The 15,437-nt window shown below is 37.4% G+C and overlaps 3 protein-coding genes across 10 annotated transcripts; 1 reads left to right on the top strand and 2 right to left on the bottom strand.

The window, feature by feature from the left end:
- Nucleotides 1-561: 561 nt before the first annotated feature.
- Nucleotides 562-3,987, bottom strand: LOC129322275 (uncharacterized). Of its 4 annotated transcripts, XR_008596240.1 has the most exons (11): nt 3,359-3,971; nt 3,114-3,270; nt 2,729-2,856; nt 2,422-2,561; nt 2,224-2,292; nt 1,962-2,100; nt 1,726-1,788; nt 1,600-1,643; nt 1,061-1,157; nt 919-975; nt 562-813 (listed from the first exon to the last, which is right to left on the bottom strand). XR_008596240.1 is itself a non-coding variant. In XM_054968500.1 (10 exons), exons 1-9 carry the CDS (start codon nt 3,420-3,422, stop codon nt 1,071-1,073), a joined length of 891 nt encoding a protein of 296 aa, XP_054824475.1. In that variant the 5' UTR covers nt 3,423-3,968; the 3' UTR covers nt 562-975; nt 1,061-1,070. The 4 variants fall into 4 exon arrangements, 3 of the variants coding, with proteins under 3 accessions (XP_054824475.1, XP_054824476.1, XP_054824477.1); XM_054968500.1 differs by having other exon boundaries at nt 562-975; nt 3,359-3,968; XM_054968501.1 differs by having other exon boundaries at nt 562-975; nt 3,114-3,225; nt 3,346-3,953.
- A 527-nt stretch (nt 3,988-4,514) lies between these two features.
- On the top strand, nt 4,515-11,554 carry LOC129322274 (uncharacterized). 5 transcript variants are annotated; one of them, XM_054968496.1, is made up of 8 exons: nt 4,515-4,630; nt 4,736-4,903; nt 6,298-6,530; nt 6,629-6,730; nt 7,355-7,483; nt 8,194-8,257; nt 8,387-8,572; nt 8,659-11,554. In XM_054968496.1, exons 3-8 carry the CDS (start codon nt 6,429-6,431, stop codon nt 11,385-11,387), a joined length of 3,312 nt encoding a protein of 1,103 aa, XP_054824471.1. In that variant the 5' UTR covers nt 4,515-4,630; nt 4,736-4,903; nt 6,298-6,428; the 3' UTR covers nt 11,388-11,554. The 5 variants fall into 5 exon arrangements, with proteins under 5 accessions (XP_054824471.1, XP_054824472.1, XP_054824473.1 ...); XM_054968497.1 differs by having other exon boundaries at nt 4,542-4,897; XM_054968498.1 differs by having other exon boundaries at nt 4,542-4,903; nt 8,423-8,572.
- A 445-nt stretch (nt 11,555-11,999) lies between these two features.
- On the bottom strand, nt 12,000-14,228 carry LOC129322276 (elicitor-responsive protein 3). Its single transcript, XM_054968504.1, has 5 exons — nt 14,048-14,228; nt 13,867-13,932; nt 13,498-13,624; nt 12,469-12,583; nt 12,000-12,276 (listed from the first exon to the last, which is right to left on the bottom strand). Exons 1-5 carry the CDS (start codon nt 14,112-14,114, stop codon nt 12,208-12,210), a joined length of 444 nt encoding a protein of 147 aa, XP_054824479.1. The 5' UTR covers nt 14,115-14,228; the 3' UTR covers nt 12,000-12,207.
- Between the last annotated feature and the right edge of the window lie 1,209 nt (nt 14,229-15,437).

Raw genomic sequence — 15,437 nt, 5'->3', positions numbered from 1 at the left:
GCAGAGATGAAATCCATCCAATTTATGGAGTTTCTCTAAGAGATGTTCCGGGGGGGCCAAACCCGCTTCATAATTGATCAGCTCTCTAGCAATCTACTGCTTATCAAGTTCACAAAATTTTGCAGGCTGCTTCTAGTGCAGCATACAAGAATTTTCTTGCCACCCGTAGAAGATATGGTCCGGAAGTCAAACTTGACAATCTTCATAACACTGTCCTTGCACTTGGATCCAATGGTAAGAAGACGACGTGTGCGGACCCAAAAAGTTAAAAAAAAAAAAAGTTTATTCTTATAAGCTGCCGACATCAACAATCTTGGAGAGCTATGATGGGGGGTAGGTAGTTATTTCTTTTCTTCATTTGCCTGTAAATATATGAATAATTCTGTGACAGAACCTTCGTAGTGGAAAGTGCACAGGTCTGTCATATATACATCCATACTGATTCAAACTTCATCAAAAGTTATACAAAAGACGAAGATCCAGAAGCAATGAAATACTGCAGAAGTCAGTTAACGAGAAGAGAGTCAAGGAAAACCCGGAAAAATCACTCAACGATGCGGATGAAACTTAATGCTTCCCTTGAATAGCTTTCTCTTGTCAAATTGATTGAAACTATTAGCTTTTGCATGTTCATAATATCCATTACATAGCATTTACACGATAGATTGAGGGACACTGATTAGAGTACCTACAAGGCCTCATTTTGACATCCATTAGCAACACTAGACCAATTCCAAGATATTATACAGGCACCACGTTCTCTAAATGCATATATGTGACATGACATGATATACATGACATGTACAATTATACCTGCGTGCAACAAGCAAAGGCAATTTTCCCAAGTCAAAATTCGGAATGTTGCAGAAAGGAATGGCTATTTTGCCATAGTTTCACCGTGAAAAGGCAGGCAATAACCTTTATCCTTGTTCTGATAAAATAGAATAACCCAACCCGCATCTCTTGTCAAGAAATCTGCCAGCATTTCATATGAAATAAAAAAAAAAGATAAGCACCTTACATTAACATTTGCCTTGGGGAGTAAATAGTACAGACTTACCAAATCCTCGCTACATAATTTCAGTTCCCACTGGATCAACAGAGTAATGAAGAGACAGTGCTTTCTGGATGATAGGCTGGAACTTAGACAGCCACATCTATTTTGACAATTGAAACGTAGTTTAGATTCTTCATGGTATTGATAAGCTTACAAAGATTGATATTCTTTCAGTTTGATAAATTATCACTTAGCTTCAACAAACTAATTTCAATGCAAAAGTTCATTTTTGAGGAAAGTTGAAAAGAGGATCAGGGAGCAAATTCTGGAATTCAAAAGGACAGCAAAATTAGAAGATGCTATACCGAGAAAGAAATTATAGCCAAAATCCAAACAAATCCAGAATTCTATTATTTACCAATATTGCTTTTTTTTTTTGGTGAAAAAATCATCTAGAAGTTCTGCATAGCTCAGGAAAAGACAGTATAAAAAGTAGAATTTGTGTAAAGAACACAAGCACATGCTATTTTGGTTCAAAAGCTGTCTATTATCCCATGGATAGTGAGGGTGAAGTCTAGAAAGCAATAGATTGTGATTCTTACATCTTTATACTCTTTGCTGCCTGTAAATATCTCGAAAGCATCAGCTGCAAAACACGCCGCTATGTACCCGTCAGCATGACCAGTGTTTAAGAGAATAAAGCATAGATATCATAAAATGGAGATCACCTGATCGAAATCGTATCACTGCTCCATGGGTATACTCCTTGGAGCTTGGAGTAAAATTTGAACCTGTCAATGCAACAGCAACAAGAATACATTCATAAATTGAAAGACTCATGATAAGGAATATTCTTCACACAACCTTTCTCTATACAAATTGGACTTTTGCTGAACCACTGAGCCAAAGGACACACTTGAGTCATATAACAGAGCAACAATTTTGGCAACTTGGCGAAACATGCCTTGAGTTGATTGGATTATCAAGGAAGGAGATCCCGATGTCAACAAAGACAGGGAAGTTAATGCATCTTTCATTTTTTCAGCAGATACTCCATCACGAAATGAAATCAGAAGCACAAATTCCACTCCGTAGTTGAACTCCTAACCACAACATTCATTTGAATCACCCAGAAATTTGCTGTTAGAACCAGAAGCAATGCACGCACAAAGTTTGCTCAAAAATCCAAAATCAATAGCAATAATGCACTATGCCTTTTGTCCTACCTCGCCTTTGCGGAATATAGAAAGCATCTCATCTTCTACTTCAGATTCATAATCCACATTCATTAATCCCTGCAGTAGAAAGAAATTGAAGTTTGAATGATTGGCAGAAGTTCAAACTGTTGCAGCAATGTACGTTCAACATATACAAGAAAAAATGGAAAAGAAACAGAGAATCGGTGTTTACATGTTGGTGCATACATGGCAGTAAGTTAATACATGCTCCTTCAGAACCTTCAAGTAAAAGGGATTCTCGTAAAATCCTTCAAGGTTTTCTCTCCTTTGAAAGCGCATATAAAGGCCATGTGTATAGTTCTCTGGATTTGAAGCAGAAATGCGTCCTACAAGAATGGCAGGTCATCACATGCGTGACAACAAATGAAAATGTCATTGCCTCTTCACATATATAAAAAAGGAAGGGGGAGAAATGCCACTAGATCTTTTAGAAGTTTAGCCATTGCTTGTTACCGGCAATGTATCTATGCTTACCCATCTAATGTGGACTTACCCAACGAAATTGCCACAACACCGCCCATTTGATACTGTGTTGTATACAAATAATCCAGCATATCCTTCTCTTCCTCATCGGATAAATCTTGCTTTGCTTTGAGCAGGCAAATGTGTTCCACAACTTTTCTACAGGAGCTTATAACAGTCGTTATATAGCCGCAGAACGCATGGAAGGGAAATCTCGAATCTCAAGTAACAAGTGCTTACGATGAAGCAAATACATCAACATATACGAATACCTTGAACATTTTATCCACGGCACGTATAAAGAAAAAAGTTCTCATGTGATCAATGACTAAGAATATGAAGATATTTTAAACAAGCAAACCCAGTTGTCCTGACGATCCTTAAAATTAAAATAATTAAAATACAGGGAAAAAAACCTTTTCCTCGCAGAACCAACGCTCGAGCTCTGCTCGTTCGCAGCCGAAATTACCATCCTCTGATTCCTTCTTAGTCTCAAATGCGCACTCTTGAATCTATTCCGTTGGGAAACTGAAATAAAGATTCGATAAAGCAAACAAGTCGTGTGCAACAACACTGGGAACAATTAGGGAGACAAACATAGCAAAGATGAAATATTCGGGAGCGAAATTGAAGTTAACTCGCACTCACAGTCAAAGGATACCGGGAGGGATGATAAAGGGATGAGGCCGAATTGATGGGCTACAGAATTTGAAAAGCCAGAGCATTGTGGTTGAAGCTGAATCCGCATTGTGAAACCGATTTATGAAACTTCTGTATGTTGCTTTGGTCTTCTTCAACAATCGTCAGTGTGGTTGATATAACTGGTATATCAATAACCTCAAAGGAAATGCATTTCAATGACAAGGTACGGAAATATTGAGAAACGGAAGAAGAGACACAGCAGGTAAAGATCTCATCTAAACATTTTTCTCAATTTAAGATTTAAGAAGCCTCTTCTTCCTAAATTCAAAAAAAAGAAAAAGAAATAGAGGTATCTTTCCGCAGGAAAATGGGTGGACCAGGAAAAGCCATCGTTTAAATACTTGGCTTTAATTTGGCGCCTCATAATCCAAGTATCAATAGCGATCTTCACCAGCTTATCGAGTTATCGTGCCGTCCCCACGGAAACGCTAATGGCCCATCACATCTTTTTTCTCATTTGCTCAGCCCGACCATTCAATTTCAAAGTCAACGACTGAGGAGAGGATATGCTTGCTTCAGAACGAATATATAACTTCAAATGCCTCCTTTTTTGTTCTTGGAAAAAAAAAAACCTTGCTTTCTTCTACTGCTAGCAAACCGAGAGAAGCTTTTAAATGTTCAAATTAGATAAAACTTTCGGAAGAAAAATAATAATTAGAGAAGACCATATGGGCACCCAAAGTATCATTTTAATGAATAATTAATTATGGGATATGGCAAAGAACAAAGGTCGATGGTTCTAATAATCACTTGTTTTAAGATACCTACATAGTTACATGAAGTTAAATAAATAATGATGCTAAGGTTATGGATGAAATAGCGTTAGATGGAGTTAAATTTACTTTTTACCTCATGCTAATGTTATCCCAGACCCCAAAAAAAAAAAGGTAGGTGTTGTGAATAAAGTAATCAACTCTCTTAGATAAAATTAATCATTTAAGCTCTGTAAATGAGAATATTAAGCAGGCTGGGCATAGGAAAACAATGCTACTTTTACGTTATGTGTGTGTGTGTGTGTGTTCTCATCCTTATCATAACACGCTTTTAAAAGAGCTATATAATGCTCGGTATAAGCTACACAATGGGATATGAATCAAACCTCTTATTATTGTGTGTGTGTGTGTGTCGGTGTTGGAGGGGGAGACGGCATGAATTGAGACTGAAGATTGCGTAACATTAGAGGACCAAGAGTCAAAGCCCATTTCCGGAATCAAATTATCAAAACCCCAAAGTACGAGCGCGTTTTTCTTTTCAACACGTGGCTTTGCGGCCTTATTCGTCCACTTTATTGTTTTTGGTTCAATAATAATAGGAATTCGTTTCCCTTGCTCCAAAGCTAATAATATATTCACGAACGAACAAAAAAAAGAAGCAATCTTTCAGCTCCCAAGGAGTCGGAAATGCATGTGATGAAGAGCTAAAGTTCGATCGCCGGAGTATTCATCGGAATCCTGCGGAATGGCGCTAGGGAACTTCGGCGGCATCCTACACGTGTACAGTTAGGGTAAAGCTTTATCATTTAAGTTTAATCTTCATCCTCATACTATCGAGCTGTGCTAATTTGTTGTCAGTATCTGAGTGGGGTTTCTATTTGCTTTTCAACCATACTTATCTGTTATCCGCTCGAAAGTTGACGAATTTTCAGTTTATTTTTCTCTCCTTTGCATGGATGAGGAAACTCCTCTTGTTCATGATTAGTTAATCATCTTGGCAAAGAAGGAGGAGAAAAGAATTTAGTCTAGAAAGAAGGAATTGCAGCATATGCTTTAATACGTGCGTTAATTTAAATTATAACATCGACTCTAGGTCAGTTGTCGTTCTTTTTTTAAGTTTTTATGTTTAAGGGACGTCTCCTTGACTTCTCTTTGAAGAACTTCAATGTATTCGAAAACTAGGTATTTATCTGGAGATAGCGTTCAGATGCCTGTGTCTCTTTTTGGTGGCTTCAAGTTGTAGAAGATGAGAATATTAGTTCACTTGTTAAAGAAGAAAGATAATGGTTCGTCAGTATGCTTGACGATTGTTAGCGCCACGGACAAGGCTTCATCTTCTGACCTGAGACGAACGACCAAATGGACAAAATTTTAGCTTAAATAACGCTTCGGGCGTATCTATTGTTCCTGTTTGGGTTGGGGGTGATAGAAGTTTTATCTGTGATTATGAAATTCTTACTGTGATTGAACATAAATGTAAGTGGACTTGCGAATGATTTTTTGGTTTGTGATAGAAAGCATTGCTATATCTAAAATATGAATCTTCGGGTGTTAGTGGTGCCATGGTATTGTGAGTTTCGAGTTTCATGTTGTAGAAGTTAAGTTGTTCAACTGTAAAGATGATATGGCTCCTATGTTATCAATTCTGGCTGAGGAGCTCAACAACCTGGGTCAGCATCCGGCTTCTCGTTGATCTTCCTATGGAGAAGACTTGGACACTTCTGTGTTAAAAGTCGAGATGATTGATTGCTTTTATTTTGTATATCATGATGATTCATGCGTTTCAATAGAATTCTGGTTATTGTGATTATAAAGAAGAAACCTTTCGCAAAGAGAAAGAAAGAAATCAGTTCTTACTTTTTTGTTTGTCTTGTATTTGGTGGAGGAAATATGCTTCACAAAATTCTCCTTTATTCCTTCCCTTTTCGCTTGTGTTGATTACCTCAAATTCTAGTGCCTTTTGACCACAGATTGACTAAGGTATATGGTATTTGACTTGTAATCACAATTCAACCAGAAACTGTGATTGAATCTCTTCAATGTGCATTGGGACGTTCTTGATTATATCTTAGATAATCTTCATTTTCTATTGCCTTTTATGATTCATTAGCATATCTTTAAGAGTTACTTAAGATTGAGCCATGATTCCTAATATGTGCCATTGCGTGTCTTGTCTTATGATTAGTAAAATGATAGAAATCAGGTAGCTCATTTTCCCAGCAGAGAGGATAGATAATCAGAAATTATGGAATCGAGGAAGAAACTTTAAGGTCTTGTAGTTTCCACAAACTTTGAAGCAGCAGAAATTTTACTCTTATGTTACATCACCCGTGCCTGAAAATGGGAAGAAATGGCCTGGAGAAGTTTGAAGCAACCAATAGATTGTTCAGAAAGAACACAAGCAGCGATTCTTCAAAAGTGAGTGCAAATTTGAAGCCTATTTTTCATGAATATGTGTTCTGCAATTTGGCTAAACCATTGTCTCTCTGCACTTCACTGATGCTTGGAAATTTCAGATTTTAAAAAAAGGAAATCAGCATCCTGCATGGTTACCTGAGGGCTGGAATGTGGATTTCAGAACTCGAAAAAGTGGTGTACGTGTGGGAACTAGGTATAAGGTACTGAATAATTCTATGGCCATTCTAGTTCTCCATGTTCTTGTTCTTTTCTATCAATTACTTTTTTCCTCTAGTAAAATTTTATTATGCACGTTATCTTACTTTGAAAATCTTATGCTATTTAAAGACCTCTAGCTAACTGTTTGGTGCTTATATCATGCATGACAGAAGCGTTGCATGATCACCCAGACACATGCATAAAAGGAGCAAACAATCCTTGCTTAACATTTCTGAATTTAGCTTATGATCTGCTTGTGATCTGTTCTTGTACTAAATCAGTTAGAGCTGGGTTGCTGAATACATTATTTGAGACCATACCCTAATAGTACTATATTTTTATATCAAAAGCTTCTCATGTTAATTGATATGCATACGTATTTCTCTACTTTTCCCTGGTAGTATCATATTTGCTCTTGCCCAGTTGCTAGACTACATAGAGTGTGGCATACTCAGTTATTACATAACACATTTTTAGTTTCTGTTTAGAACTTTTTGAGTTCTCTCTGCTACTTATTTATTGGGAGAAAGTAGATATTGCTCATATGTTGGTGATGTTTTATTAAGTGTTTGTCCCCATCAACAATGCATCTCATTTCATCCTATGAAACTGTGTTCTTATTGCAGTGCTTCACTGATCCATTGAATAGATTCAAATTCTACTCCAAACCTGAGGTATTACGGTATCTTGAAACTGTAGAGGGCAGCAACTGCACTTTCAAGAAGGGATGCACTGCTAAGCAATCTACAAGCAATGTTTGTACCTCTATCTCCAACTTCTGTAACTTAGCACGTTGGTTTTAGTATCGAATTATAGCCTTACTCTTCCTTCTTGTCATCCATTACTTATTGATAGTTACGTAATTTTTATTTTGCACAACATTGGAAGTCCAATCACGTTGTTATTAAGCTATATCAAAGAGTGATCTGTACTTTGTTTTATTTATTTTTTGTTGAAAAATGGATCATGACATGAAGTGAACCATCAAGTTCAATGAGGATGCAGAAATACATATACTTCTGTGTGTGTACACGCGCACAAACATGTGTGCATAATTACCTATTTATAAGATGAACCCTCAGAAAATGGTAATATCAACATCTGTAAGTCCTAGCTAGTCCTTGTTGCACAGGTTGTGTTAATCCTTATTTTGCATGTAGACATACTTGATTTGCACAACTCCAGTATCTGGTCATTTTATTATATCAAATTCAAACATATGAAGTGTGGTACTTTCTTAAACAGTCTCCCTTCTCTTTAACATTAGCTGGTAACAACTTTATCATGCTTCCTTGTAGAATATCTCTAGACTGCCCATTTTTATTTGTATGACTTGTCTGTCTAAATTCAAGAGCTTTATATGACACAGCTTGCTTGAGCAAAAATCCAATGAGTATAACTTCTTGGTACAGATCATTGCATCAAGATTGACTTTAGAATTCTTGTCTTGCTTTTGTTAATATAGCTGTCATCTGCTGCCAAAAGACAGAAACTGAAGCACTCTGCAATCAAACTGCAGCTTGTTGCTGGTGAGAAGTCAGAAGTAACTTTTCTTAAAGTTGATTGAATGCACATGTTAATCAAAACTCAAGAGTGATGAAAAATGTGCCATGTGTGTCTAATACCCATTCTTTTCTATTTCATGCATGTTGCTGCAGGCAAAGAAGTTTCTGACAGTGTCTTAGAATTGTCAGGTGCCTGCAGCAGCTCAAAAGAAGGGCAAAATATGAAGGTTTCTGCTGAATTTATGGTTTCTCCTGTTTTGACATCTGACTCTGTGGTCAAGATGCATTTGCCTAAGGATGCAGCTGAAGACAGTTCTGAAATTAAACGATCTAATCTAGGTAGCAAAGTGACGCCAATGTTTGCACCTTAAAATCATTTAAAAATATATGCTTTACTGTAACTTGAAATTGCTTAACTCCTGCAGCTGATGTACAAGAGAAGAATTATATTTTGAATGGAGGGGAGAAGGCTAATGAAGAGAACCCATTTTGCGCAAGCATATCCAAAAACAAGAAGGAATTGAATGTGCCTCACCAGCTTTTGAGACAAGCTGCTGGGAAAGCTGATCAGTTAGCCGACACTGTGACCCATGAACCAGCTCGTCAAGTTCCAAAGAGAAGCTTAAGGAAACGTGTGACACCTATAGATGTTGACTTGAAAAATAAATCATCTCAGCAGTTGAATGTTGTCCCAGAAATTCAGTATGTGCAACAAGCCTGTGGAGAGTTACTCAAGAAAAACAGCAATTGTGAAGTTGAACTAGTTTACAGAGATCAACCATACCAACTAGTACCAGAGAAAATAGGTGACAAAGAGGTAGAACATCAGTACTCTCCATCTCGGGATTTCACTGCACAAAGCCTCAAGGTTGAAATGAAGGCTATTGCATGTGAATTACCTGCTAGGGATGTTTCACATTTTGATCAAAGTTTGGCTTCTGAAGCTAATGTTATGAAAGAAGAGAAATTGCCAGTTGATCAGATTGGAAAAAGTGATGCCTCAGAAATTCATGTTAACTTGAACAAATATAGTAACAGGAAAAATCATTGCAATCCATGCCGGCGAAATTCAAAGCGACTTGCTGGATTAGAACCAGAGGTGATGACCAACTCCATAGTCTGTAAAAGAGCTCCTGAATATAAGAGCAGAAGGTCTAAAAGTAGGGTCAAGGCTATATTGCGGCAAGCTGAGGGTGGGCTGGGTGTTGATGCTGCAGATAATGCTTCTACCTTTATAAATATTCCATTAAATAGAGAGACATCAAATAAAAGCTTAAAATCTCCTAAGATTCCACCCATTACCCATGAGCAACCAGAAAAGTGTGGAGATGAAGAGATAGATTATGTGAAACCAGAATCTCAGCAGCCCATGGCTTGCCAATATTCTTCGTCTGACCAATGCTTGGAATTTGAAATTAAGACTTTCACTGGTGTGCTACCTGTTGAGAATTCAATTGGTAATGGCCCTAATTTGTCTACTGAAGCTATGCTGTTTGACAGTGCTAAAGAAAGCAGCAGTGACAGAAATGCGTTTGTAAATTCAAAAAAATTGAAGAGCAAGAAGGAGTTGCCTTGCCGGTTGTCAAGGAGGCTTGCTGGCCACGAACCTGAGGTAATGCCTGCTTTAAGAGCTCTAGAATATGCAACTAGGAAATCACGAAAAGATAAATCAACTGCAACTGTGGTTTTGAACAATGGAGTTTCTAAGCTAGTTAGTGCTAGCAAAGAACCAGAGGTTATTCTTGATGCACCTAAAAGTTTGTTGAAATCAAGTGTACTTGGTGAACCATCGAACAAGAGTGAAAAGTCATTTGGAGGCCAAAATTTTCCCGAGGATCAGCAGCAGAAGCTTGAAACTGATAGAATTGGTGACAAGAGTTTGGAGACACAAGTTGGCTTACTGTTTGGGATGGAAGCAGAGCATACTCTTCGTGCATCTGACAGCTTGGAAATGAGAGTACTTGAAGAAACATCAAGCAAGAGTGAGAAGCCATATGAAACCCACACTGTTGAAGGATTGAATGAGAGTGTGAAATTATTTGAAACACAAACTATTCACATGGAGCAACTGCAGGAGCTTGAAACTGTGATGATTTCAGAAACACAGCTTTGCTTACCAGTTGAGAAAGAAACAGAGTGTTCACGTCATGCATCTTGCAGTTCAGAACTAAGAGTACTCAGAGACACATCAAACAAGAGTGTGAAGTCATATGAATCTCAAACTATTGAAGAATTGTTACATGAGGACCAAACTGTTGCCAGTGAGCAACGGCAGAAGCTTGAAGCTGAACAACTTGGTGGTGTGATGTCAGAGTCACAAATATGTGAGCAGTTTTGGTCAGATCCGTGCCTAGAATTTGCAATCAAGACCCTAACAGGTACATTGCCTGTGGATGATGCTGCCAACATTTTGCCAGTTATGACTTCTGACAACAATGACCAAGCAGACAAGGAATTGCTTGACGGTGTGGTAAAGAGTCCCAGCGAAGAAGAAAGTTGTGATGACTTGAACCAATCCCAAAATAGTAAATTCATGATGCCTAATTTTTTTTTCCAGCCTTCGAAACAAACTCAGTTGAGGACCAGCTCCCCATTTTGCCAGAATAGGGTGTCTTGTAGTGAAGAAGTTGATATAACCAGGAATTTGAGTGAAGGGGAGCCCCTTTGTATGGAAGACGTGAGTACAAAACTTGCGAGTCATCAGATAACTGGAAGCACAGTAATTCATGAAGAGCCGTCAAAGAAAATTCCTCAGGTTCTTGATGCCGAAGCTGTTCCATCTAAGCAACCACAACTTGAAACTGAAATCATGAGCCGCGAGAAGCCTGAAGCTCAGTTTTGTTATCCGTTTATGGATTCTTGGTCAGACCCAAGTCTAGAATTTGCATTCAAGACTCTCACAGGTGCCACAACAATAGAGGAAGATTTACCAATTCAAGGATGTTTGGGGGAAGCTGGCATTTGGAATGGCCAGAGGGACAGTTACTCGTCGTTGCCAGATTTTGGATTGACGAGTTTTTCTCAAAGTGATATATCATCCTACTACAATTCGGAGGATAGGTCCATACCAGAGCAGCAGCCACAAACAAGCCTTGGCGTGGAGGTTGATCCTCAGAAATATCATTCTCATTGCAATAGGAAAATTCCAAGGTAACATCCTCAAACGTTGTTGTGTTGCCCCATGATGACTAATGTTAATTTTGTTGACGGCCTATGAATTGTCGTTACCCATCTTGATGTAGTTCTTGTAACATAGTAGTGAATATTCTTCTGAACATGTCTGTTTGAACTAAGAAACTAACTACTCTATTTTGTATGCCACGAAGCTCTATGTATTAAGTATATCCCGAAAAAAAAAAAGAAAAAAAGCTCTGTATTAAACAAAGCGTTGATGCATGATAGTCCTACAAATATTGGATTTGTCGTTAGATTCTATGACTCAATGCTTGGAACCCAACAATATTTGAATTACGTTTCAGTCTATATTGAAATTCAAAATCCCAAGCCTATGGGATCGGAAACTGCTTCAACAAACTATTTCGTAGTTTTGGGGGTCAAAAACAATTTCCTTTTACCTCAAGGGCCTGAACAAAGTTTGTTAGTTCGTTTTCAAGTTTGAGGGTAGAACCAGCGTTGGTTTGAGGTTATTTTGCATACTAATGGATTCGATTTTCAATATTGGAGGCACTTCATCATCTCAGATAAAAGCTTTCCGATATGATCAATCAGGCTGCTTTTGTGCCACTTAGCGCCTGTGAACATGATATTGTAAAAAGTAGTCACTATTATTGATGATCAAGAACAAAAGTTGTAGGCATCTGAGGACAGGACAGAAAAGCAACGAAACGAACGGGGAATAATAAAACACGGAGGTAATTTGCAAAACGACGAGTCTTGAACACAAAGCATGCAGTTCTTCAAACGAAACGACACCATTGATTTAGAGATCCTCACATATACAACACTGTATATCTCTAGTCTCTGTAACTAGATTCCCTCCACCCGCCTAAGCTTTCCTCATCCGCATATTCGCTTCTGCTCTCCTGAGATTAAAAACAAACAAAATAAGGCAAAATAAACGCCACGAGCCTCGTCTTCCTCTTCACCGTAATTTTGTGTAGAAACGTCGTGAAAAACGAAGCTAAAGAAAACAGAATTACCTCTGGTGTATTTAAAACACATGCACACACACGAAAAGAAAGAAAGAAAGAAGAAAAGAAAAGAAAAAGAATTACTTCTGGTGTAAAAGTGAGGCCAACTCTAATCTCCCCGCGATACTCCTCATTTTTGACAACATTGTATGCTGTTGCTGGGACGCTTCCTTCAGTGAACAAAGCATCTAGAGGAATGCTGCAAAGAATGATCAACCTCACGACTATAGAAATCATCATGATTTATATCCCTCTGAATAATATCTATTTTTGAACCCCTTGCGTCCTGGACCAGGCAATATTGTCCGAATATTCTGCTTGGACTATCCGTTATGTGATTGCAATATCCCGTTATAATGATAGTAATTATATCATTAATGTCTTAATTTATAATAGGTTAAGATCTTGAAGAAGTCGTTTTTGATATATAATATTAACGTTTCCTTTTACTCCCAAACAATACAAAATGTCTTAAAATGCGACGTAAGTTCATGCACCAATTTATTGTCCAATGATTTTTTATGGGCTAAATCATTTATTGACATTTGCTACTGAAAAATCAGTAACTTTTCACAATCTTATGTTAGTTTATTTTAATTTTGTTATATATTGATTTAAAGTAAAATATGGACCCCTTTGTGATCATTGAGAACAACTTTTTGAGGCCTACCATTTTTTATGGATAACCACGGCTTCCTACTTTCCAATCCTATTTTCACGTATATTTTTTGTCGACTTGTTTCTTTTTTCCCTAGTACGTCTTTAGGGAATCCTGACTTGTTCGGACATTCTTCTAGGAGGAAAAACCATCCTTGGACTTAAAAGTGCATCGTCAACCCGTCTACAATGATTCAAATTGATCAGAATCACTTATTTTTTATATCAGAAATAACTGAACCCGATCACTACCACACCCCAATCAACAAATGACAAATAGCTGGAATGCAATTCTCGCAACGTTTCTTAAAAGTCAAGAGAATTCCTATGCCGGCATGGATGGGATGGAATGCTAAATAATTCTACAGGTCAGGTCAGTGATCCCTAAGATGTCATGACCTCGTATTAACCAGAAGAAAGAGATCGAGAGATAAATATGAAAAAGAAAAAACTCACGTTGCTTCTCCCACGAAATCATCGTTTGAGCCGACATCGCTGTCCAATATCTTCAATGTGAGTTCCGAAACGTCACCGGTCAAGTTAAAAACAAAAGTCTCGTTCCATTCCGGTTCAGATCCTTTACCTGGTTTCACAATTTATCACCTTAAATGCGTGCCAATCTCTACTGTTTTGACTAATTGAATGGAAAAAGAGACCTTTGGTACAGTTTGGAAACGAGCCTAAATCAATGTTGGGGATCCTTTCAACTAGAAAACCATATTTTTTCCATCATGACAGAAACGTTTATATTAGGATCTGGCGCCGATCATTTATAGCAGTGACAATGCTTCATTGACTCGTTGGATTTTAAATAAGATACAGTACCTGACGCCACGCTGCTTTTCTGCTCCTGAGTACGACAGGTGAGGATCACAAAAGGATCCATGTTGTCTGTTCAAAAGCACATAAACATATTGAAACAGAATTTAAAAAACAAAAAAAGAATAGGCGGACTCTGAATTTGATCAAAACCAATACGGAGGAGGAGGGATGGAGAGAAACTTACTAAGAAAATCGGTATTCTCAAGACCCTTGGCACTAACCAGAAGAACTTCAAGGGTTCCCTGAGGCATCTTTAATGATTGGATCGCAGAGAATGAATAGAAAAAGTAGCGAATCCGAGAGGAGTTGCAGGGATCTACCACGCCTTAGCAACACAGTTTGCTTAAAAAGAAACGCCAGCTACGGTTGCTCATTTATAATCCAAGAAGATTTCGTTACAGAGTATTAAGCCTGATTGAGGATGCGCGTAGCGTGGTCCGCAATCCACAGGGTCATGTAATTGCGCATCGTGGGCAGTATTTGGGCTTTAATTCGATCAGCTTTTGGGCCATGCTCAACCCAATGACATTCATTTTCAACTAAAGCATATCTTTTGCTATTGATTGTTCGTTTTCATCTCCACAAATCCAAATAGTGATACAGGTAATGAAAAGTCCTCCAGTTGAACACAAGATGCAAGAAATCTCTCAGTTTTAAAGTTCTTTTATACTCGTTTAAAATTACTGATGCAACATCTTTTTTAATTTATAACTTAATTAAGACGGATGAAGACTTCCTCAATATAAAGATAACAGAAGATTAGTCATGATTATTGACGCACTATGTTCCTTAAGTGGACTTTAAAAATCATGATTAGTAGTGGGTATAATTGTGCTATAAGAAAGTTAGCCCACAAAGAAAGAGAAATGATCAACAACTGCCTTAGACTCTCCATTTTCAACAAGTTTTATTCTTTTTTTTTTTTAAAAAAAAAAAACACGTTCACGTTGGACTTACCAGGTTGATTGGCACTTCATATTGTATATATTTACTTATTTTTCTCAGTGCATTATTGTTCAATACATAACTGGCTTAAATCCTGCATATATAGCAAAAATCAACTGGAATTTTATAGACGCGGTTGATAACACGTGTGATTATGGACAACAGGGATGGAGACAGGGGAACCAATAAGGACCATGACTCCTCTAATTTTTTAATTTTTTCTTGGTAAAGTATACAAGTTATATATTTTTAGCCCCCTGAGTTGTCACATTATAGAAACATTGAGACATTAGGTGAAATTCACATTTCAGTTTTATAGTACTCTTTTATGTATGTATAGTCCAATTGTTTCAGTAACTTGAAGATATAGCTGTAATATGATTTACTTATTTTCACCAAGATAATATTATAGTTGCTCTTAAAATATTGAATGCTATGCATTTGATATCTACTATAACATTATTTATTCAAAAGTTAAAAGCTTGAGACTATGATTAAGATATGTTCTTCTAAAAAAAATACTTTTTTTTGTAACAACCAAGCTATTAAAATTTATTATATGAATGATTTTTACTATGATATACTCAGATCTCATTAACATAAAGAATTTGTGACAAATGAGATATTTT

This window comes from Prosopis cineraria, unplaced genomic scaffold, assembly GCF_029017545.1.
Source record: "Prosopis cineraria cultivar Desert tree isolate PC_DT_omini unplaced genomic scaffold, ASM2901754v1 PC10, whole genome shotgun sequence".
Taxonomy (NCBI): domain Eukaryota; kingdom Viridiplantae; phylum Streptophyta; class Magnoliopsida; order Fabales; family Fabaceae; genus Prosopis; species Prosopis cineraria.
Note: the sequence above shows the minus strand (reverse complement) of the source record. Positions and strands in the feature narration are given on the sequence as shown.